This window comes from Hoplias malabaricus, chromosome 5 (assembly GCF_029633855.1).
Source record: "Hoplias malabaricus isolate fHopMal1 chromosome 5, fHopMal1.hap1, whole genome shotgun sequence".
Taxonomy (NCBI): domain Eukaryota; kingdom Metazoa; phylum Chordata; class Actinopteri; order Characiformes; family Erythrinidae; genus Hoplias; species Hoplias malabaricus.
In genome coordinates, this window is record NC_089804.1 from 17,180,526 (window position 1) to 17,206,419 (window position 25,894).

At 38.3% G+C, this 25,894-nt stretch overlaps 2 protein-coding genes across 5 annotated transcripts; both read left to right on the top strand.

Annotated features, from left to right (window-relative positions):
- The first annotated feature begins 315 nt into the window (after positions 1 to 315).
- Positions 316 to 3,100, top strand: si:dkey-78k11.9 (P2Y purinoceptor 1). Its single transcript, XM_066672720.1, has one exon. It carries the CDS (start codon positions 328 to 330, stop codon positions 1,339 to 1,341), a length of 1,014 nt encoding a protein of 337 aa, XP_066528817.1. The 5' UTR covers positions 316 to 327; the 3' UTR covers positions 1,342 to 3,100.
- Positions 3,101 to 9,049: 5,949 nt separating this feature from the next.
- On the top strand, positions 9,050 to 25,659 carry pfkfb1 (6-phosphofructo-2-kinase/fructose-2,6-biphosphatase 1). Of its 4 annotated transcripts, none has more exons than XM_066670521.1 (14): positions 9,050 to 9,104; positions 15,985 to 16,110; positions 16,235 to 16,331; positions 16,742 to 16,808; positions 18,598 to 18,672; positions 19,180 to 19,236; positions 19,329 to 19,450; positions 20,398 to 20,605; positions 22,051 to 22,197; positions 22,297 to 22,401; positions 23,000 to 23,129; positions 23,234 to 23,296; positions 24,947 to 25,011; positions 25,097 to 25,659. In XM_066670521.1, exons 1-14 carry the CDS (start codon positions 9,050 to 9,052, stop codon positions 25,154 to 25,156), a joined length of 1,377 nt encoding a protein of 458 aa, XP_066526618.1. In that variant the 3' UTR covers positions 25,157 to 25,659. The 4 variants fall into 4 exon arrangements, with proteins under 4 accessions (XP_066526618.1, XP_066526617.1, XP_066526619.1 ...); XM_066670520.1 differs by lacking the exon at positions 9,050 to 9,104 and adding an exon at positions 13,672 to 13,762; XM_066670522.1 differs by lacking the exon at positions 9,050 to 9,104 and adding an exon at positions 13,672 to 13,762 and having other exon boundaries at positions 15,985 to 16,108; positions 16,302 to 16,331.
- Positions 25,660 to 25,894: the final 235 nt, after the last annotated feature.

The window sequence follows — 25,894 nt, forward strand, 5'->3', positions numbered from 1 at the left end:
GTGAACCTAATTTTTTTATACACAGATACTTCACGTGTTGAGTGAAACAACTTTAAATATAAATTTTAGAACAGGACATTTTTTTACATTATTTTTTCTTAGTACATTCTAAACAAAACAGATGCAGAGTCAAGGATCAACCTGTTCATGTTGCATTGGTCGCTCAACACAAGTGCTTCTGCAAAACCACTTCCTGTTGCATTTTTACACGTATCAATTTACTCCTCCCTCCAAAAAAAAAAAAAAAAAAAAAAAAAAACCCATAAATTTTATAAGCTGCATAAGCTTGCCTTCTCAGAACTTCGCTGCTATTCCAGAAGGTTGAAAATGGCCAGCAATCAGACCAACATCTCTTGTAAAGTTAATATGCATTTTACCTACGTTTTCTTACCTACAGTGTATGTTATGGTTTTCATTTTTGGACTTTTGGCTAATTGCTTTGGCCTGAAAACTGTGTACAATAACTGGACAAAGCTGGGGAATGTGAACATTTTTGCAATGAACCTATGCATTGCTGACATTCTCTATTTGCTTACTTTGCCACTTTTGGTGACATACTATGCAAAGAGACAACAGTGGATTTTCAGTCAATTCCTCTGCAAGACAACCAGGTTCCTGTTCAGCATAAATCTCTATGGAAGCATTGGCTTTCTCATGTGGATCAGCGTGTACAGATATCTGGCCATCATCCACCCACTGAAGGTCAAAGGCAGAATAAAGCTACTTCACTCCACTGGGATCGCTTTGTTGGTTTGGATTTTGGTCTTCATTCTGGGTCTACCCGATGTATATTTTGACAAATCGCCATCAAACATGACAAAGTGCTTTGACACCACTTTGAATGAAGCTATGGAAAACTACCTGATTTACAGCACTGCACAAACGTTTACTGGATTTGTCATCCCTTTGGTGGTCATAGTGTGCTGCTATGGACATGTGGCTGTTGTTTTAGCAACAAGAAAAGACAGTGGAGATGCCATGCTGAAGCTGAGGTGCTTGAGGCTGGTGGTGATATTGGCTCTGCTTTTCTCAATATGCTACATCCCCTATCACATCTTCAGAAATCTCAACCTGCAGACCCGGGTGTGGAAGCTGAAGCAGTCACATTGTCGAACATGGTATGCCCATGTCTACATTGGCAATCAAGTAAGCAATGGACTGGTATGTCTGAACAGTGTCATTAACCCTCTAGTGTATCTGTTCAACAGTGATAAACTTCTGGTGAGCTGTTTTACATGTGTAAAATTGCAGCCAGACTCTACTATATTCACTCGGTTAAATTCACCAAGGGAAATCAGGGAGTCTGCCAAAACTGAACTCTCAATGACAGCTCATATTTGATCATGCTATGTGGCAGAGTTAGGAATTTTTTCTTTTTCTTTTTTTTTTTCTTTTTGCGTATTCTTTCATTTTGCTGTGAATATTTCTGTTATGACATAAAATGTTGCCAGTGAATTTAGAATTAAAACATTCAGAAATCAAAATGAAACTTGCTGAAAGAAACAAATGCTGGCTTCTCTATAAGCTTATTAAATAAAATGCTGAATCTAAGAATGCCCGGCTTTGACCTTATAATATAATTTGATATTACTTCTTCCAAATACTTAGAGGCAAAATCTTGTGCCTTATGTAGTTCACTATAGAGAAGATGTGTTTTATTTATTCATTTATTCATGTATTTACATAATTATTAGTCTTTCTACATATAAATCTTGTAAAAGGCTTTTTAGTGAATACCTTTCTGTTTTCCTTGCTGTAAAGAGCACCAATCAAGTCAGAAATATCAGGGCACACTTTGAACAAAAAGCATTTAACCTCAGATTCAGAAGTCACATTTTTTAGTAGATAAGAAAAAATAAGAAAAAGAAAAAAAGTTAAAAATGCCTTGATGAAACTGTATTGTTTTAGCTCCATTCACCTCATAATAAATATAGCTTTAATTCTGGTGCCCATACTCAGGAATAAGGGTAAGAAATAATATGGTATAGATTACAAAACAGACTGATAAACAAGATTAACAGTATGGATTTAAATAAAAAACAACAACCAGAATTTTAGTATAACAGCCTAGGAGTGGCTGCACATTTTATTTTCACACAGTGGAAATGCAAAAAAAAAAAAAAAGTTTTAAAGGGTAAGCACCATCTAAAATTGAAGATTCCTTATCATATGTGCCATCGAAATGTGAGTAAGATTTAAGTTGAAATAACTTAATTTTTAAATGTAAAATGAAATGAGACATTTCTTTCATGTTCATTTTACTTTAAGTAGTTGACTGATTAAAGTAAATAGATGGAATAACCTGATCCTGTTCCAGAAATTCCATGGCATTTGACATCACTTGGTGACAATGGAGGGTCATGGTGGGTCCACAGCCTACCTAGAATCATAGGGCACAAGGCAGGAACACACCCTGGATGGGGCACCAGTCCTTCACAGTGTGACACATACAAACACCTATGAACACTTTTTTGAGTCACCAATCCACCTACAAACATGTATATTTGGACTGTGGAAGGAAACCTGAGCACTTGGGGGAAACCCACACGGACACGGGAGAACACACCAAACTCCTCAAGGTCAGTCACCCGGAGCGGGTCTTAAACCCACAATTTCCGGGTCTCTGGAGCTGTGTGACTGCGACACTACCGTGCCGCTCTCCTTTAAATTTTAAATGTTTAAAACGTTTCTATATTTTTATATGTAGCATTTGTTGGAAGCTTCTTTCATATATTTTTTATTCACCAGCTTAGTGTGCAATGTTTTGGCAAAGGGTAGCTTAAAATATTGTACAATACCCTCTTATTTTGTGCCAGCCCTTTTTCTGGGGTGTGTTCTGGGGTTTTGCAAGTGTCATTTTCTAAGTGTTAACCAAGATAGAATTAATGTGCTCAAAACAGTGATGCAACATTTCTAAAAGACTGTACTGTTTATCAAGGTAACAGTCTAACCTTTTCACAGCATTATCATAATATAATCTACATGTGGTTACTGTAAGATTTGAAGTGTTAGTGTAACCTCAAATGTCAACAGTGTCTTCATATATTCTATTTTCTGATATGCATACATTATTGATGTTGAAAAGCATGTTGAGCTGTTAATAAATACTGTTAATCAAACTTTACTTTTCATTATTGGTATGAAAAATATTTGTAAGCACAGGTTTATAAATACCTGTTTTTGTACATTTTTAGAGCCATTTGAACACACAACACATTCACTCACACACACACACACACACACACACACACACACACACACACACACACACACACACACACAAACACACACACACACACCTATGGACACTTTTTGAGTCGCAATTTCACCTACCAATGTGTCTTTTTGGACTGGGCGCTACATCTGTTCTCAGTTAAAGAGAAGAACTTTAATATAGTCATTCATTCATTGTCTGATCCAATTCAGGGTCACGGTAACTTTAATATAACTAATGCTAAAGCTTATCATCCCTGTTTTTGAAAGAACATTTTCAGCTCTTTCACTTTTTAGTTGTCTTCTCATTTCCTCTTGAGTGGTTCTATCTGGTTTTTTTTTTTTTTTTTTTTTTTTTTTTTTTTGTTTTTTCAACTTGTCACGTCCTGGTCCTGAAGGCGGCATCCGCTGCTTCTGTCCCTGTGAAGGAGGCATCCACCGCTCCTGTCCCTGTGAAGGCGGCATCCGCTGCTCCTGTTCCTGAGATGGCGGCATCCGCTGCTCCTGTTCCTGTGAAGGCAGTGAACCCTGCCGCCTCTGTTCCTGTAACTGTGGCCCCGGCCACTTCTGCTCATGTGGCTGTGGATTTGGGGTAGATTCCTGGAGCTGTGCCCAGGCTGGCTTCTTTGACCTCTCCTCAGACTTTTGCCAGTCGTGGGCACTCCCCAATTGTTGTTTTTGTTCCTCTGTCAGTCCCAGTCTTATTACAATTTTTTGCACTATTGTTTACACTGCCTTGTACATCCAGTATCCTACCTCCCTCTATTACAATTTTTGCACTATTGTTTACACTGCCTTGTACATCCATTATCCTAACTCCAAATCAGGTTATTGTCTTCAGTCAGTGTCCCATTTTCTCATGTATGTCTATCAGTGTACTGCTGGTATCATCTGTCCTGCACTTGTCTTCTGTTTTTCTGCACTTGTCTTCTGTTTGTTCACTTTCATAAATTTATATACTTAGCTTAGTTGAATTTAGTCTACTTTTTGTTAAATGTTACTGCCTCTTGGAGAGGAGAGTAATGTAATACTCTCTTGACTCTTGACTTGACTCTTGATCCCTCTAGATCAACCTTACATTTTCAGCTCCCTCTTTGCCCCTGGAAAGGTACCATCATGGCATACCTGCCAACTGGACATACCTGCCAAAGGACATTTCATTGTATTAATGGTACCCCTTTGTAGTATTCAACTTTCAGGGCTGCTACTAATCCACTTTCCACCTACTACTGCTGAGAAAGAGAAAAAAACAGACACACACAATAGTACATGGCAAGCCACAGTTCTAATTCCAAGGACCATATAAAACCCATAACACTGACCGTGCTACAAGGAAAACTGATCTGTGAGAACTGGGGTGCAGTGTTCAGTCAAAAAAAAAAAAATGTTAATACACAAATAACATGTAAATAGCACCTAACTTTACCTGCTTTTCACTGGCTCCATTTCGCAGCGGAGCTGTACTAATGGAAAAGTAACAAGCTAAAATTAGCCGAGCTGAGTGGAGTCAAGCTGATCCCATGCAGTGGAAAAGCACCGTAAAACAACATTAATAGATCTTTATTATTCCAGTCCATCTTAAAAAGCGAAGAACCTACTTCCAGTTGAGTTCATCAAAAATTTTGTTCCACCTTAAATGCTGGTGATATTCACACAATCACCTAACATTGGTATATGATACAGTGGAGCCCTAGGTGCCAGGACTAAACTGATGTACCATTTAAGGTATTTTTTTATACCACCTTAAATTTTGCAACTATTGTAGAATAAGTGTTAGCTTCTTGTTTGCTGGCTGCTTATTAATTTTTTTTCACCTGCTTCACATCTGACCATGGACATTATTAAACCTGTTTTAGTGTGGCTATCCATTTGTTAAGTCCAGATCCAAACTTCTATTCACTATTGCCAACTTAGTGATTTTGACGATAGTTTTAGTGACTTTTCAGACCTTCTTGCAAGTTAGCACCATCAACCAATAAGCACCAGCAACTTTCTGTACAAACCTTAGCTAATTTTTTATAGAATAGAATCTTGTTACAACACCAGGACTGACTTTGAGTGGGAGAGGCAGCTTTCTCTCTGTGGCTATTTTGCTCCTATAGATGGAGCTGCAAGAGACACTCCTCTCTCTACACAGCACCTCTGCTCCCAAAGACAGAACTGCAGGAGACAAGGCTCTATCTATGGAGCAGCGGGAGACACACATCCCTCAACATGGCCCCTCTGCTCCCAGAGATGGAGCAACACAGTCATCTCACACAGATCAAAATGAGCTGCAAATGTGCAAAATGTGCTGCCAAGAACACATTCTTTTTCCCTGAACTCCTGAACAGAGATCAACAGTAAACACATGTCTTATGAATGTATGACAAGGGACAAAAGACGTCTCCATATTAACAATGAAATGAAACTTGGGCACACTAGGACCTGGTCCTGCTGCTACATCCCTTTGACTCTATCTGTATTGCTTTCTTGACAGAATACCCACATGGTTTACAGGTGCTTGTCATAAAATTAGGATATCATGAAAAAGTTGATTTGTTTCAGTAATTCCATTCAAAAAGTGAAACTTTTATATATGAGTGTATGAATGAATGAATATTATACTCATTTATTACACGCAGACTGATATATTTCAAGTGTTTATTTCATTTAATCGAATAATTATAACTGACAACTAATAAAAACCCCAATACAGCACTCAATACTTAGTTGGGGCTGCTTTTTTGCCTGAATTATTGCAGCAATGCGGCGTGGTATGGAGTCGATCAGTTTGTGGCACTGCTCAGATGTTATGAGCGCCCAGGTTGCTCTGATAGTGGCCTTCAGCTCTTCTACATTGTTGAGACTGGCGCATCTTCCTCTTCACAATACCCCACACATTTTCTATGGGGTTAAGGTTGGGTGAATTTGCTGGCCAATTAAGAACAGGGATACCATGGTCCTTAAACTGGTAGTTTTGGCACAGTGTGCAGGTGCCAAGTCCTGTAGAAAAATGAAATCTATATATCCATAAAGTTGGTCAGCAGCTGGAAGCATGAAGTGCTCTAAAACCTCCTGGTAGATGGCTGCTTTGACCTTGGACCTCAGAAAACACATTGGACCAACATCAGCAGATGACACGGCTCCCCAAACCATCACTGACTGTGGAAACTTTACACTGAACCTCAAGTAACGTGTATTCTGTGCCTCCCCAGACACTGGGACATTGATTTCCAAAGGCAAAGTTTACTTTCATCAGAGAACATAAGTTTGGACCACTCAGCAGCAGTCCTGTCCTTTTTGGAAGAAAGATGCTTCTGACGCTGTCTCTTGTTCAAGAGTGGCTTGACACAAGGAATGCAACAGCTGAAACAAATGTCTTGCATACCTCTGTGTGTGGTGGTTATTGAAGCACTGACTCCAGCTGCAGTCCAGTCTTTGTGAATCTCCCCCACATTATTGAATGGGTTTTGTTTCCCAATCCTCTCCAGGGTGCAGTTATCCCTATTGCTTGTACACTTTTTCCTTCCCTATCTTTTCCTTCCCTTTGCCTCTCTATAATTGTGCTTGGACACAGAGCTCTGTGAACAGCCAACCTTTTGTTTCCTGCCCTGCTTGTGTAAGGTGTCAGTGGTCATCTTTTGGACAACTGTCAAATCTGCAGTCTTCCCCATGATTGTGCAGCCTACAGAACTAGACTGAGGGACCATTTAAAGGCCTTTGCAGGTGTTTTGAGTTAATTAGCTGATTAGAGTGTGGCACCAGGTGTCTTCAATATTGAACCTTTTCACGAAATTCTAATTTTCTGAGACACTGAATTTGGGGTTTTCATTAGTTGTCAGTTATAATCATGAAATTAATTAATTCATTCATTCATTATCTGTAACTGCTTACCCAGTTCAGGGTCACAGTGGGTACAGAGCCTACCTGGAATCACTGGGCGCAAGGCAGGAATACACCCCACCCTGGAGGGGGCGCCAGTCCTTCACAGGGCAACACATAAATTCATTCACAGTCGCCAATCCACCTACCAATATGTGTTTTTGTGGGAGGAAACTGTGGGAGGAAACCGGAGGACACGGGGAGAACACACCAACTCCTCACAGACAGTCAGCCAGAGTTGTGTGACTGCGACACTACCTGCTGAGCCACCGTGCCACCCAATCATCAAATTAAAAGAAATAAACAGTTGAAATACATCAGTATGTATGTAATAAATGAGTATAATGTACGTTTCACTTCTTGAATGGAATTACTGAAATAAATCAACTTTTTCGTGATATCCAATTTTATGACCAGCACCTATATAGGGAAGAAGGTGTAGTTTCCTGATGGTGAGTGTCATTTTAAGACAAAAAAAAAAAAAAACTTAATTGAATGCCTGTCGCAATTTTTAATTATCCATCCATCCATTATCTGTAACCGCTTATCCAATTTAGGGTCGCGGGGGGTCCAGAGCCTACCTGGAATCATCGGGCGCAAGGCAGGAATACACCCTGGAGGGGACGCCAGTCCTTCACAGGGCAACACAGACACACACACATTCACACCTACGGACACTTTCGAGTCGCCAATCCACCTGCAACGTGTGTTTTTGGACTGTGGGAGGAAACCAGAGCACCCGGAGGAAACCCACGCGGACACGGGGAGAACACACCAACTCCTCACAGACAGTCACCCGGAGCTGGAATCGAACCCACAACCTCCAGGCCCCTGGAGCAGTGTGACTGCGACACCTACCTGCTGCGCCACCGTGCCACCCAATCATCAAATTAAAAGAAATAAACACTTGAAATACATCAGTATGTATGTAATAAATGAGTATAATGTACAAGTTTCACTCCTTGAATGGAATTACTGAAATAAATCAACTTTTTCGTGATATCCTAATTTTATGACCAGCACCTATATAGGGAAGAAGGTGTAGTTTCCTGATGGTGAGTGTCATTTTAAGACAAAAAAAAAAAAAAACCCTTAATTGAATGCCTGTCGCAATTTTTAATTAACCAAACCGAAAAGCCACTGATGCACTAGATGAAATAGCATTGTTTAACAACTATAGGACTAATGCACATTAATTGTACCAGTCTATATTCTCAGAATTTGAGCGTATATGGGACCTGCTACTGTAAGTAACATTGTGGCTTTGCTTAATCTGTACCTCGTCAAATAAATTTGCAGATATGAGGCAATTACCCCTGACCCCCCTGGTTAAAGCTTAGCCCCCATTAATCTCTAGTGAGACGGCCTTGCATCTGACCAAAGCTAATTCCTGTATATAGCAGGTACAGATGGGGTAGTATGACTGGATACTAAATCCTGTTTTATTTGATCACATTTAATGCTCAAAGAGCCAATCCAACAGGAAATATATCAAGTCTGACTTCATTATAACTCCTGTCGACCACCACATTAAACACCCAGACTCAGTATTAAAATGCTGTAGATGTAATCATGTGTGTTCATGACCTGTGAAAAAGCAGTAATTGTTAAATAATCACATATGTAGTAAATGGTGATTGTATGTAAATCCTTAACCCCACTGCCCACCCCCTCCAGCATGCCCTTTGCCTTTGATATTTGACCTCCTGTGCAGCTAGAGACGTACGTGTGTACATGGTGAACCATGGTGAACTGGTACATATTAAAGGACAAGGGCAAGCTGCTCATATCATATGTCTGAGTTGTAAGGGGCTTGAATTTGGGTGTGGGGGGGTGTTGTAGGGGTGTGGGGTGAGAATGCATTAGCCAAATGCTCTCAGTTGCACTAATAAGAGCATCTACTGCTCGTGGACATCACACAACTCATGGCACTTTTCTTTGTTTGGATCCTTTCTTTCCTATTTCCCCCCACATGATGGACATATTTCAGAAGGAGTTCTGCTCAAGAACCCGTCGCGACAGCGCAGGTGAGGCGGACAGTAAGCAGATGGTAGATGGAAGATTACTCGCATTTTATTTGAGTACTTTGGCTAGGACTTATATAGATGTTTAAGTTGTTTTGGGGTTAGATTTTTTTGGAACCTATTAGATTCAACCTATATTTTAGTTGCATTTAATGGATGTTTTTTCATTAAATTATCTTCAGTATGCACTTCATCCTGATCATGGTTGTGGTGAACATAAACATGGGCCTGATATACAATATTGAGAGAATTGAAATATTATTAAAATAATATGTTATATAAATGTTAAATAATGTAAATCAACATATTAAGATTAATGTTCATCTGATCATATTACAAACAAAATGTAATACAAATATTAAATGTAACATATTACAAATGAATATTACATATAAATATTAGCTAAAATGTTACATTATTGCATGACTGTTTTTTCTGTGCCCCTGTAAATATTCTCACAGACCATATGTTTGCATACCATTGAATATGTACAGTGGTGTGTGTGTGTGTGTCTGTGTGGTCTAGATATTCATCACGTTGGGACTAAAAACTGTTTACACACTTGTTCTTATTGGAACAAAATCATTTGCCCATTATTTAAATCATTACATTTTATGTAATAACCATGTGTTAAAAGATATGGTAAGTTATAATTTAGGTCAGGGTAAGTCTCTGTGTAATGAATGGAAGTCTGTAATGTCTCTAAACAACATGGAAAAATGGTATACGTGTGTGTGTGTGTGTGTGTGTGTGTGTGTGTGTGTGTGTGTGATGTGAGTGTCATGCATCAGTGTCAAAAGTAGAACAGCTGAAGTTATGGGTGATGTGTCACCCTGTTACTTTGTTGGTGTAACAGATATATATCTCCAGCAAACCCACACCCATACTTCTAGAAAACATTATTTGTTACACAAAAGCTTGGACCATTATTAAACAAAACTAACCAGAATACTATTTTTTTCTTTTCTATGAAGCACTGCAGCCTAAGTCATAAAGGGTCCCTATATGTAAAGTTGGGTGCTGATGTTTGATGTCCCCTTGTTAAATAACTGGTGCGAAGTCTACATTTTGTCCCTGACATGTGCCCAGTGATTTTCTCTGGACTCTCAGGATGAAGCGGTTTGAGACTTAAAAGAATGAACTTCCTTTACAGAGTTTATTTTACATTTACATCAGCACTGTTTAAATATTACTTAAAATGCCTGAAATTAGTAATAAATCATCTAAAATAAATATGAAGTGTAGGTAGGTATTTTTGAATGCATATTTATACTATTTATAATCCGTGAAGGGTGTTTATTTATTTTCTTTTGACCATGTGTGACTAAACTACTGCAGAGAAAGGTTTTTGTGGTTGAGCATTAAGTGTACCTTCTCTCTGCACATTGCTCTTTAGTTAAAGGACATAGTATTTTCCCTGTGGGGAAAGTCTGCTCTTCAGTAGGGTTCAAAACAAACATAGTAGCCTCCTCCACTTCCATCTGTAACATACTGACCAGGTTGCGTCACTCCAGCTGGCCAGGCTTTTAATAGCCTCACACGTTCATTCAGTAACCATGAGGGCAGTGTAACTGGATTAGATAATGTTTACAGAGACATTGCCCTGTTCTGATAGGATTGTACACAGGGTGCTGGAGTCATTTAGTCTTCTGTTTTGAATTTCTGCCCAGAACATCCATGTCTGCCTATATTACCTGTTGTTTTTCACTTAACTCATTGCCCATCTGATATTTGTTTTTGAAGATTCCTAGTTTTCTTCCCCATGTTTTTTTTGAAAAAATATCTCATTCGTATGCTCCTTTTCTTCAGTGGAGGTAGAGATTATGGAAAGCCTGGTTTGGAGGCCCCTGTTGTAGATAGAGAAACTATAGTACTGTACCCTTTATCATTGTATTGAGGACACACAGGTCCTGCACAATACTGCCCTAGTACACCAAATGCTGGGCAGAAATAAGTGTAACTGGGTGAAAGAATATGAGGTAGGCAGCAGAAAAGCCACTTCTGGGGCCATGGATGCCAGCAAGGCACTGCTGTCGAAGTTTGGGGGGAATGCAAGGCGTTATGACAAACTTACTCATTCTGTAGTAAGTTTGATACAGTCCAAGTGAATGCATTTTTCCCCTAAGGAAATTCATGAAAAGTTTCCATACAATAAGCCCCCTGATAAACTTCTCCAGTCACAATATGGCTTACTATACAGTGTTTTAAAATCTTGTAGTGCGATTTCTACCATTTGAAAAACAATTCTGACTCTCACTTGATGTGTCTTTTGACCTGACATTTGAAAAGGCTACTCTACCTCATTGCTAATCTATTTAAGGCAAGTTCAACAGTCAGGATTTCTGCTAATACATGTGTACAGGCATCACCCTTCTTTACTATTATTTAAATTATTTACTTAATTATTAACACTTTAAATACGTTTTCTGTTGAATTTTAGCCATTGCTAATTCAACCTGCTACAAACTTGAATTAGGGTTAGAGTTTACCTACTTGTTGCAAATCCCCCTACATTTTGCGTTAATGTTAGATAACATGCTTGATGAAGACTAGTACAAGCGTCCTCAAGATACTCTATGTGAAGTTTGTATTGGTATTTTTTTCTGAGTAATATATCTGGGTCTCGTGCAACACTATGGTTTGATTGCATGGGCTGAAAACAAACTCTATCAAAAAAAAAAAATCTATTTTAAACTATTTCTGTGCTCCCCTTTTCTATACACAGATTTCCTGTGGCAGGAAACCATCACCTTCATAAAGACCCACTGTCAGATAATCTTAGCGCTAATGCAGATCTTCATGATGCTGTCTAAAATATATATAAATAAGAGAAAGCAATGACGTTTGTATAAATGTTACAGGCCTTAGTCATAATAGGACACAATAGTCATATGTGTACTTAACACCCTCAGAAATCTTAACAAAAGGTCACTGGAGAAGATGTGTAATTATTTTTTGCTGCATACTAACACACTGATAAGCTACATTATAATGCTCTTGTTTTTATCAACTTCACTGATGACACCAGCGCCCTTTATAGTTCTTCAATTACAGATTGTAGGTCATCTGTTGCTATATGTGCTTTTTGCACCTTTCATTCTGTTCTTCAGCTGGAAGGACCTCTAAAGCTGTGCTGCTGGACATTTTACGCCCCTGCTATGCTGCTGGACTGGGAATAGCCCACCCACCAAAAAATGTCCAGTTTCCTATGTCCACTGACGAAAGGCTAGAGGAAGACCAATACAAACTCTTCAGCATCTACAAGGTGGACCACGTACGTGTGTCTAACAGAGTGGACAAAGTGTGAACAGAGTGTTTGCATTTAAAACATCCTGGGATAGTGTCAGATTTTTATATCAGACAAGTTCAGCAAGTCTGGTGATCCCATAAATTACCCTCTGACACCATTTGTACATGTATTGACTATCCACAGCACAACAAGTTGGATTGTTGTGCCTTTCATGGGGTGTTGTGGGTGATGAAGAATATCAAGATCAAGACATTTTTATTTCTTCAACCAACAGCATCTGACCAGCCTTAAAGGCTGGGAGAGAATCTGCCAATTCCAATCATCTCCCTCCATATCTCTGGTCATCTTTCTCCCTATGTCTAGTCTTCTCTCTCCTCTCTCGGCTCCTACTCCAACTACTCCAACCAAGAAGTTTGGTTTACATTTGCACATTCAAGGGACTGAGAGAGAAAAAAGATTTATAGTCCTTATGTCTTTACTGACAGCTTATCCTAAACATTCCCCTATTTGGAGCACACACATAGAACATAAGTATAAACTAAGAGAAGATACACATTTCTTAATGCTGCTCTTAATATCATGTGCATAAAACATACATCAGGATATACACTTTTAAAAACAAAGGTGATACAAAGGGTTTTTTGAGTGTTTAAAAATATCTGTATCTTAAGGTTTTTTACCCATTTAAATATATTAGCAAAAAAGCTTCTTTATGGAAACAAAACACATTCTTCTATGGCATTGCACAAATAACTTTTGTAGCACCTTTATTTTGTTTAGGATTGCAGGATTAAGGGTAGGAAATGATCAACTCTAGATAAACACTTTATTCCTGGAAAAAGGACAGAGAGCAACACAGGGCACGATCAGACCTGACTGAGTCTCAAGTTCTCTAATCCTGTTACCAGCGACATCCTGACCTGCTAAAGTCTCAAGCCTTAAGATTTGCTCATGCAATGTGCTAAGAACACAACGGAATAGCTGCACACAGTACATGTCATGTTTTAAGGTGGACATATTTTTTTGCAGCATTCCTTAAGTGGGGTGAGCTAGAATATTGTATCAAACAGTTGGGTAAAACTAACGGTTAATTAAATGTTTCTGTACAGTCAGCAGACTCTGACCTGTAGTCTCTGGACATTTAATTAACCAACCCACGTGGTGCTGTGAGTCCTTTTCTAACACTGTTCCATTTGTCACTGTCACAATCCTGTCACCTCCCCTTCTTATCCTTCATGGAGATGGTCAAGTGACTCCAGCAGGCATAGGTATAGCAGGGACACTGCTGTGAGTGTGTGGCTGTGTGTGAGGCTGGGCGACATGTCCGCAGAGCATCTGGCGCTCACGCAGACCCTGCTGCTAAAGATTTGGGTGCCATGGGCTTCAGGTTCAAGCAATCAAAGGAGAGGCTGTGAGTGTGGAGTAGGAATTTTGTCTTCTTCTACTTCAGTAACAATTTATGCTAAAGCTCCCTTAGCTACAATTAACTATGGCATTAGTGTGCTTGAACAAAATGTTAACAAGACGTTTGTCCCCTTTTGCTTCTGTAATTGCTCCCACACTTGTGTAGGTTTTAAGAACAAGTCTGTTACTGTTGGATGATTATTTTTGGATCACAGATGACACTGTCTCATCTAAAACAAATACTGTATTAAGCCCAATCATGCAAGAGAACACAGTGTCACTGCTGTTCTGTCATCTTTTATTCTTTTGTTTCTGTAGTAAATATGGTAAAGAGAATTTTTTAACCTCAGTCCTTTCTCTGCCTCCTCACTTATAATACACAGGTTAAAGTACAGTGAACCTACTTTTGGTTGTACGTTGTACAGTGACAAATAATTACACATTTCATTTTACATTTTTCAAGTAATATAATGAGAAATTAACAGAATCAGTACAGGGAACATGAACCTAAAACAAGAGCCAAAAGTCCAACTAACGACCAACGAGAGGGACACAGAGATTAAAGAAGAGAACAGAAACTGAACTTAGCGTCAACCAAAACCCAAACACACACCACAACGTTAACACTTGCAGTTGACCCACAAACACAGCAACGAAGGCCCGTGTTACTAACACACGAAGGACGCCTGCAGCAGTCACACGAGGAAGGGGCGTGGCTAGCGCAGACACGAGGAGACATGCACGTGGAAGGAGTAAACAGGAAACATGTAAAAGACAGTAAAATATAAAAAAGTGCAAAATAATGCTAAGAAGAAGAAAAAGAAAAAAAAAAGAAAAAAGAAAAACTGGAGAATATGAAGGGAGGGAACACCAATCATTACAGATACAGAACCTTACTTGTTCAGTGCAGAAGTTTCTAGCTGCAGAATTTTAAAGTCTTACATGGAGGAATTAATTGTTCAGGGACTTGAAAAATTAAGAGTATTCCTAAGATTGCACTCTTGAAATTAGTTTTTGGGCAATATCTGACAGAGTCATACCAACAGCTTTTATCTGAATAACTTGATGTTGCAGTGTTTCAGAAAAACAAAAGGGGGGTTTAGGGTTAGGTTTTACCACAGTAGTACTAAACATGCAACACACACATATATTGAATTTTATACATATGTATATTATTTTTCAAGTACATTGTTGGAGTATATTTTGTTAGGAATGCACATTCCCAAAAAAGTATATATATAATGGAATGTTCTAAAGGTTTGTGTCAGGTCACTGTACAGATTTAAACCCAGTACAGAGAAATCTTTTTGACTCTTTGGTAAATACTTAATGCCTTATTACTGTAGCTAATATGCTTGTTCAAGTCACAAATGTGATGATTTTAAAACCAACAAATTCTTTAATGCTGGTTCCATTTGTCTGTGTCTGAGTTTCCTTGTTTGCTCAGGAGCACATGGTTCTTTGTTTTGTTCCTGCCTCCTCCCTTGTCTCTGCTCTAACCCTGCCTTAGTCCCACCTTGTCATTAGTGTTTCCACCTGTGCCTCTTTTCCTCCTGCCCCCTGTTATTTGTCTCAGGTGTTCTTGGGTGTATATATATGCCCCTTGGTTTCAGCGCTGTGTGTAGATGAGTGTTTATGTCTTTCAGAGTTTTACGTATGGCTACACCAGTCCATGGTTGTTTTCTGTTTGTTCCTATCCTGTTCAGTTTATTCTAGTTTGTGTTTTCGCCCTTCCTGCATGTGTTTGTTTTCATTGTTGGTTTAATTTTTGTAATAAAAGTTATTCCTTACATGTACATCCACCACCTCATTCTCCCTACTGCTGCAACACCAGTTTAAAGTTATTTATAATCCAGCCTGCTTCCTGTTTCTCTGTAGTTATGGTGTAAGAATAAGAGAACTGGGAGTCTGCTCCCTGATGTTTCAGTGCAGTTTCAATGTAAGAATGCGAGAACTGTGGGGAGCTACATAATCCAGCCCACTCCCAGTTGTTTCACTGTAGTGTTAACCTTGCCTTATTATTTTCACAGTGTGTGTGGAACATCACAGAATTATTTTTATTAGTAGTAGTATTATTATTTGCATTAAAGGAGGCTTTTCTTTTTAAAATATTTGCTGATATTGTCCTTCGCATCTGACATACCATTAGCTGAATATTTATTGGATGTACAGTATACAGTAACAATTGTTATTTCAGTTATGCTAAGTATGCTATCCATTGCTTTGTAGCATCGCGACCCCAATTTACAAACTCTCCTACCATAATTGTGATGGTAGGCCTGCCTGCCAGAGGAAAGACCTACATCTCTAAAAAGCTCACACGGTACCTTAACTGGATCGGGGTCCCAACCCAAGGTCAGTGGTTTCTCTCCAGAGATCATTAATTATAGAGTTGGATTGAAAGTATATACATTAAGTTACTGTAATAACTTAATGATCATATCTTCATCTTAATATATGTTGATCTGATTTTCCTCAGTCTTTAATCTAAGTCAATACAGGAGAGATGCCGTCAGAAGTTATAAAAACTATGAATTCTTCCACCCGGATAACCAAGAGGCCATGAAGATCCACAGGTACTGAGCAAGATAACATGCTGAAATATATGTAGATATTACATGATTGTATATTTATATATATATATATATATATTAGAGTATATCTATTTTTATTCATACAGTGTAACATTCAGTTGGTTATTTAAATGATGTTAAAATTTAAAAAATTACAAAAATAAAGGTATTAGTTATGCCATGATATGGATGGTCATGGTTTTTACTGTCAGCAGCAAAGGAAGGTCACAGCAGATGTGTTGTGTTATACTGGTACGCTGCTCATTCATCATGACCATTCTGGGTGACAAGTTAACAATAACTAGATCAGTACAAACCAGAACACACCAGCTTAGCAGGTTTTCTCAGCAGGGTTATCGTATCTCTGTGTTGGGATCTGAACTGTGTTTCTAACAGAACTCTGTTTTGTGCAGGGCCTGTACTTCAAACGCCCTCAAAGACATCGCAAACTACTTTGCTAAGGAACAGGGACAAGTAGCAGTGAGTAAGGGGGAATGGCAGACTGCCTTTCTGTTGCTTTTCAGTGCACAGGCTGCACAGTGATATCTCAGACAAGGGTTCAAGTTGGCATTTTTGACAGACAACTTAAAAGCTATTTGATTTGATTGACTGTCTGACTGACTGAATTGCCTTGCCAGCAAAGACAAACATTCAGGTTTTTTTTGTTGTTCAGGTCCATATAAAATGGCTCAAAGTACTGCACTGTATTATCCTTTAAACACCAGATGCAGCAACTAAGAAGTGTATAGTACATCTAAAGGCTGGTTTATACTTCTGTGTGGATCTATGTCATCATCTATTGACACAGACAGAGTCATGGATAATATTAACTATGCACTGTGAGGTTCTGAGCTGTACATCTGTGAAGTAAATGCATATTTGTGATTCAGTAGCCATGGTGTACAAACAGCTCTTAAGTGATCTCATGTTCCGAAAATAAATGTGCTTGTTAATCAACTCTTTAACGAACTGGGAGAACCACGTCAACAGACTACAAGCTGAATTTCTCTGCTGCTTCATCGTTATAAAATTCTCCACTCTCAATGTTACTAAGAATGGTGCACGGCAGCTGTACTTCACTGTCAGGCTAACTAACAGTTGCTAGTAGCTGCCACTACTTCACTGCTATTGGTGGCTGCCATTGGCTGCTACTGCCAAGTGCTAATTTTCTCTGGAAATGCAATGCAGAATGTTTTTTCAGTCCCATTTTGAAGCAAGACCTACTTCCAGGTCTTTAAGCTTCGAAAGACATAAGGGGATTGGAGGAGTTTATCATGGGGCAAGTTGTAATGAAACATTCCACACGTCTCCTCTGTAAGTGAGTCCCCTAGGTATGTATCCTTAAAGGAGCTACATCCACATGATCTTCAAGATGGTGTCTCCCTGGCATTCTCAGCCACAGAAATGGCGTACAGCCTTTCCAGCTGCAAGGCACTGACAGGTTTCTTTCAATCTGCAATGATACATTTTCCTTCCAGCACAGGAGCAGTGTAGAACATGGACGTTAGTGTAATGACATAAAACTACAGTGCATGTGTATTCCACATAAGACTACAATTTAATCACCAGCCCCCTCTCTGCTCTCGCTTGTAGTCATGTCCCAGCCCAGGCTAACCTCAGGGACTAAGAATCTTAAAATGTGGAAATATGTTTTAAAAACTACCAGAGCTTTAAAGAGCCAGCCTGATTTTGTTAAGTGCTGGCTTGTAACACACATACATACTCACTCAGGGTTAGTCTGAACACTCCCAAAAAAGATGGCACCACTCAATATTGTTCAGACATTACCCCACAGAAGAGTGCTATTCAGTGCTTCACATCAAAGATCTTGTGTACTAGATTACTTTTTTATTAATATAAAAATGTAGTTCTTTGTCTCTGCTGTTTCTTTGTTCTTTTTATCTGAAAATAGCATCACCTATCTAGATCAGTTACTGTCAGTCCAAACTTGTTTGCCCCACAGGAGTTTCCAATGACTAAGTGTTATATCCTTGTAATGTAAGCTGAGTATAGCAGTAGGAGAACACTGATCTGATTCATAAAATCATGAAACAAAACTGTGAAGTGAATTCTGAAAGTGAGAATGTGTGAAATCAATCAAGTTGATGAAGCTGAGGGTTGCCATTTTGCAGAAACTTACATTGCATTACAAATAACAGTATGTACACATTTTAAATCATATCAACCACAGTTAAATCTGATCTGTACTGCAGATCAAAACTAGATAAAGGGGAAACAAAACTGACTCTGTGATGGATATATTTTGCAGGTGTTTGATGCCACTAACACCACCCAGGAAAAGAGAGGGGTCATCATCAGCTTTGCAAAGGAGAGGGGCTACAAGGCAGGTGCAGGGCTTTGAATCATCACAGTAATGAGTGCTTCATTACTTAATTTCATCAGTTATTCTGCCAAATGTAACTGTTTTAGTGACTCCAGAGGCCTATCATTACAGGTTTATCTACAAGGTTATTGTTTCCCCCTAAAAAAGGTCCTTTTTTTTAGGTTTTTATTTAACATAAATGGTATCATTCATTTTTTGTGAATATTTCCAACCTATTTTTGTCCATTATAGTTCATGCCGCTAGTATAGTGTTACACTGTCGTAAACACTTCTAGTAATTTCAGAGTGAATGAGTTGAGCTAAACTGCTGTAGGCTTAGTAGGAGGATATATGAAAAGGCACTCATTGTGTGACATCACATAAACAATGAGTACAAGAGGGGCTGTATCTGCAGCTTTCATTCCATATGTGAATTGTATGAACAGAGGGGTGAATATTAGCAAGGAATATTTGGTTTTCCATGAATCGAGAGCTGGAAAATATGACAGTTGAGCATTGTGTTTTCAGGTGTTTTTCATTGAGTCCATTTGTGATGACCCTGAAATAATTGAGGCAAATATAATGGTAAGGATAAGAATGAAAGTCTGAATAAGATTTAAATTTGAAACTAGGGCAATCACTCCTTCTGAAATCTGTTGTTTGGTGGGCTACCACAGGAATTGAAAGTGAGCAGCCCAGACTATGAGGACTGCGACAAAGAAGAGGCGCTGGAAGACTTTCTGAAACGCATTGAATGCTACAAATCAACTTATGTTTCTCTGGATGAGGAAAAGGACAGGTATATAGACACCATACTGAATCTATGAACTTCATATGGTTAAGACGCAAAATGTTATCCTGGGGAGTATACTTTCTAGACATCCCAAGCTTTCTATTTTTCTTTTTTTATTGTTTGTTTTATTTATTTTTTATTTTTATTTTTGTGTTTATCTCCAAAATGTGCTCCTCAGTCATTAGTCGTCATCACGTTCACTGGCAATAACACATAGTGCCACCAGCCACAGGCCAATCAATTTCTTACTGCTGTAATACAACAGCACTGAACAGTTATATTATACAGTAATGCATTAATAATAAATAAATTATATTTCTTATAAGTAATTATAACTGCTCAGTTTTTCATAATTTAAGATCTTGAGAATGTGCAGCTAGGCAGGTTGTCAGTGGAAGAAATAAGCAGAGTGTATTTCAAATTTGCCAAATGTATTATAATCTACATGTAAATATGGAAATCTACAAACACACCCGAGACATTGTCCTTAGGTGAGAGTGTGTGATGACCTGTGATGGACTGGGGACATGTTCAAGCTGTGTTACCGCATTGTGGTCAGTGATTCTGGTTAGCCTCTGGACCCACTCTATCCATGACAAATATGAAGTGGTTATATAAGATGAATGAATGCATTATTAATTTAATGTACAGTGATAATATGACTACATAGCTTATTTAGCTTTTATCCTCAGATGTGATTGCACAGAATGCCGCTATTTAAAAGTAATTGTGCCTAAATTATATGCACTTGATGCCTCAGAATCTTTACTTATGGCAACTAAAAAATATTACAAGTCAAGGATGAGTCCTCATAATTAAAATTAACATTGTGCACAATTAATATAGAAACAGACATTGTCCAATATGATATAAAACCTTGTACATGGACATAGTATATAGCAAACAATATATCATCAACTTTATTTCTTTGCTTCCCATTCTCTGTTTTCCAGGCATCTCTCCTACATTAAAATCTTCAATGTAGGATCTCGATATCTGGTGAACCGCGTGCAGGACCACATCCAGAGTCGTATCGTGTACTACCTCATGAACATCCACGTCACCCCTCGCTCCATCTATCTTAGCAGGCACGGAGAGAGTGAGCTGAACTTGCTGGGACGCATTGGTGGAGACTCAAGCCTCTCCTCGCAGGGCAAAAGGGTGAGAGAGGACTATCTGAATTTTTGGGCTTATTGAATAATGATTCAATAATAATTCAATATATAAGTCTAGTTTTATTCAAAAATTTAAATCCGGGGGGTTGGGGGGGGATAAACAGATTGGGTGCTCAAACATTTTGCCCATGACTATGGTCCACTTATGTTTTTGAACACCTATGTTTATCTAAGTCTTCCAAATGCTTTAAATGCCAGAGTGAAGTTTACAGAAAATGGCCTGTTTGCAAACATGCTTCTGCGATTCTGAAATAGTTCATGCGACCCTTTGACCACACCACCCTCTGCTGGTCATAAGCCTGAGAGCACTTAAGCTGAGCACTTAAAATGTTCACTGAATAAAATAGTGTAGCCTTAACCCTAGAACCCTCAATATTTTGGATTTGGTTATTCGTTTTTTTTTTTTGTTAGTGCCTCTTTCAGTTGCACCTAAGCAGTAATTATGTGACATAGCCACATATTTCTGAATGTACAGGCTTCAAAACATATTCTAACTTCGTGTTAAGAACGCCACCACTGGACTGTAGAGCAGTGGAGATGTGTTCTTTGGAGTGATGAATCACACTTTTCCAATCCGATAGACAGATCTGGGTCTGGCAGTTGCCAGGAGAATGCTTCTTGTCTGAGTGCACTGTGCTAAGTGTAAAGTTTGGTGGAGGGAATTTTTTCAGAGGTTGGGCTCAGTCTTTTAATTCCACCGAAAAGGAACTCTTAATGCTTCAGCATGCCAAGAGATTTTGGCACTTTGGAACTTTGTGTGAACTTGTTGGTGATAACCACTTCCTGTTTCAACATGCAAGGTCCATAAAGACATGGAGACTGCGAGACAGGGCTTTTTCGTCCAAGATCAGTGTCTGACCTCACAAATGCACTTTTCTATAAACACACTTCCAAACATCGTGGAAATCCTTTGCAGAAGAGTTGAAGCTGTTATAGCTACATAAGGTGGACTGACATCATATGAAACACTAGGGATTAAGAAAGGGATGTCACTCAATTTCATATGCGTGCGAAAGCAGCTGAGCCAATACTTTTGGTAGTGTATGTGTGTCCTTATTGCATTTTTTTAAATTGCCAAGGGTGTCCCAGAAACAGATCAAGGGAGGTTTTTGCTAACAATATGATGTTATACAACTTAAGGCCTTTTCCTTAGATATCCTCTTAGTGTCTCTCACCTAACCTTACAACATTAGCAAACATTAATGGTAAAATGCCTGTTAGCAGGGTTGTTTTTGACTCCTAAACAGCTTTTGTGGCTGAATACTTGAGGGCAGCCTCTTTTAAACTCTTTACCTCAGGTCTACACTGTTATTAAACCTCTCCCAAACAGCAGTTTTAAATCCAGCAAGTAAAAGCGGGGAAATAACTATAATGCACACAAGCATACTATAATAAACTATAATAAAGTAATTTTATATTTTTGTCTGTCAGTATGCTAGCGCACTGTCCACGTTCATAAGGAATCAGGCCATAAAGGACCTTAAAGTGTGGACTAGTCATATGAAAAGAACCATACAGACAGCTGAGGCTCTGGGTGTGCCCTATGAACAGTGGAAGGCCCTGAATGAGATTGATGCAGTAAGTTACTATTTTTAATGGGGACTTTTTTACATTCTTTTTCAGTAAGATACAAAATTGACGTGCATGCTGCTGATTTGAGTATTATTTTTATTTAAGGGTGTGTGCGAGGAGATGACATATGAAGAGATCCAGGAGAACTACCCAGAGGAGTTTGCCATTAGAGACCAGGACAAGTATCGCTACAGATATCCCAAGGGAGAGGTTTGGATATAACATTATACTGTTTTAGATATACTATTACCTTCCGCAGTACTTTTTATGGAGTATGTATTTTAAAATATCTAGTGCCTTGCCACTGGGAATGCAGATATTTGGAACGACTTCAAAATATTTGCCACAGTATCAGTAAAAAGGGATATGTTCTACACCTTCTCTACAAAGTTAAACATTTCCTGGGTTTGTAATGAAACATCTGTGACATGCATAAGTCAAAATATCACAATGATCAAACACCACAGCACCCGTGTCTGAACTATTTCAGTGTTTGTAAAAACAAATTATAAGCTACTGCTCACCCCACCCTGAAACACACAAGATGCTTGGCACAGATACTCTTTTTTGCTTAGTTCTCTTCCATCTCCATGACAGGTCATATTTAAATGAGGGGCAGTACAATTCTGAAGTCTGCATCTGATGTTAGAAGTTTAGCAAAATCAAAACAACTTGTTGAATTCATTATTCTCCATAAATTACTGTGTACATTTACTGACCAAAATCCACCCTCCAAACTTATACATAGTGCTGCTTTAATATTTCGAAGATATTCTATGTGTCTCGTGCATGTATCTGTCATCTGCAGTCCTACGAAGACATGGTCCATCGTCTTGAACCTGTCATCATGGAGCTGGAGAGGCAGGAGAATGTGCTGGTCATCTGCCACCAGGCAATCATGCGATGTCTGCTGGCCTATTTTCTGGACAAACCCGCAGGTCTGACACAGAGAATGTTCCTGTTGTCTGTGAATCATTGGCTTGTGTGTAGCTGTGTACAAAAGATGATGTTTGTGAAAAGTGACAAACACTTTTCTCCACAGATGAACTTCCCTACCTTAAATGTCCTCTTCACACTGTACTCAAACTGACTCCAGTAGCCTACGGTCAGTAATGGTGTCCTCTGATTTGTCACTGTTATGTTTAAGAAATTACTAAAATGTCATAAGGTCTTTTCTAATCCTCAGCACTCATAAATATGCAAAGAGCACTGAATCAATGAATATGAAATTGAAGCCCCCATTCCACTTAAAACAGTGCATCAGTTACAAAATTCTTATATTAATTTAAAATTTAGCATCTGTATAATTTGCTAGTTTAACTATTAGATTGTCACGAAATATTAAAGGGCAACACGAGTGTGATTTTAAAAAGCAAACACACATTAGTAATAAGACACACACACAAACACACACAGTGAGGACCTTCACTGAAATAAAGCTTATTGTAGCTAATTAACACTAAGGCAAGGCAAGTTTATTCATAGAGCACCTTTCGTACACAAATGCAATTCAAAGTTCTTTACAGAGCAGTACAGAAAAAAATTACAGTAGAAGAATTAATAATGTAAAAGATTAAAAAAGCAATTAAAAAGCTATTAATATATAATAAAAACAGATATTTATATATATATATAATTATTGAAAAGCTATTCAAGTAGAATTACAACATATTAAGAATAAAACTAACAAAATAAAGGGCATTTATTAAAATAGTACTAAAATATAACAAATAGATCTGCATCTATACTTTATATATCTCTAATTTACACGAAATGCAGCACTACTCAAAGGCACAGGAGAACAGAAAGGTCTTTAATCTAGATTTAAACATTTTAATATTTGGAGTAAATCTGTTTATGCCAAGATTTCTGACCTGGCGTTTTGGCTTTAGATCTCTGCTGTTAAGCTGAGCAGTGACCTCAAACCTTTAGTCCTTACTGCCAAACACAATCACCTCTGTCTTATCTTTGTTTAGTTGAAGGAAGCTGCCCTTATCCAGTTATTTACCTGGTGACAGAGCTAAATAGATCTACATCTACACCTAACACTAACCTTAACCTCAGTAAGCAATAGTGCATTTGTCCGTCATATAAGAAAATGGCAGCAATGAGGACACCACATGGGCAAAATGTTTTGGGTGCCAGACACAAACTTATTTTCCTTTTCTCAAAGATGTTTATACTCATCATGGTTGGTTAATATTTATGTCACAGCTTTTGGTGTAAATTTACCCAAACCCATAAAAAAACCTAAATAATAAAAAAAATTAAAAATAAAAAAAAGTGCATGGGACAGAGATAAATGGCTACTGGTATTGTTCTTTCATCTGCTCTCATGTCATAGAGCAGAAACCAAACGTTCCCTCCCTCCCTCCCCCTGGTTTCAGTACAGTGCTGTAAAAAAGAATTACACCAGGGGGAGCCCCAGGAGCAATAATAATAATAATAATAAATAAACCTTTTGCTTTAATCATTTAATCAAAATAGCATTTTTGTATATTTACTACGTCACAAATGCCGAGAAAGAATCTTTAGTAGAAAAATAGGATTAATGCAGTATGAAGGCACATTTGACACATACCTTTATCTATAAAATAAACTAAAATAAACATTTGAGCGTTTTTTTAATAGTTTGTAGATTTGTGGGGATTTCATATGAAGACTTAAATAGCTTTGTTTTCATGTTGGTGGGTTTCAGAACGGTGTTTTTTTTTTCCTGTAACACATTTTAATACTCTTTTCTTTTTATCTGCAGGATGCAAATTAGAGTCTTTTTATTTAAACGTAAAAGCAGTGAACACACACAGAGATAAACCTACGGTAAGCCAGTGAATATACAGATCATACAGATAACATTTTAACACTGGTTTCAGCAGCTAATCCTGACGTTGTGTGTGTTTTCTAGAATGTGGATGTGACAAGGAGGCCAGAGGAAGCACTCCAGACTGTTCCAGAACATGTCTAACATTAGCAGAAAAGATAGAGACAGTGGCATTGTGTGATATTCATTCATCGTTATCTGTAACCCCTTATACAGTACAGGGTCATGTTGGGTCTGCAGCCTACCTGGAATCACTGGGTGCAGGGCAGGAAGACTGAACAGAATGGCAGTTCATCACAAATTGTGATATTTACACCACTTTTTGTACATAAAATGCGGTATTTTAATTATGCCGAGTCAAACCTGATTTGATATTTAATGTTGAGTCAGGTTCCCAAAATTTACAAAAGAAAAAAAGTGTGTTTGAATTATTTGTAATGATTAGAGCAGGGGATGGGCCTTGAACAAAAATATATTGGAATCTCTGAAAGCTTGTCTGTCAAAGACTGCTCACTGGTCCTTTGTTGTTATAGAGGGAAACAGACCTAAAGAGAATAGTTATAGAGCTCACTTCAATTAATGACAATGTTTAGAGTTGCTATGAAGTATAGCACCATGGACAGCTACTAAACAAATACCTTTGTTTAACAAGCAATTCAATTGGAACAATGTAAAGATGATAACATTGAAGTGGCACGTTGCTGTAAATCTGACATGAATTTCTACTTTATAAATGAAGGTATTTATGAAAGGTGTGTTAATCCTGTAAAATAATGTGAGTAAACGTCATATACAAATCAATGTTGTGTAATCTCTTATGTGTTTATGATATATATCATTAGTGTGGTCCTGTCCAGGGTATGTTCCTGCCTTATACCCAGT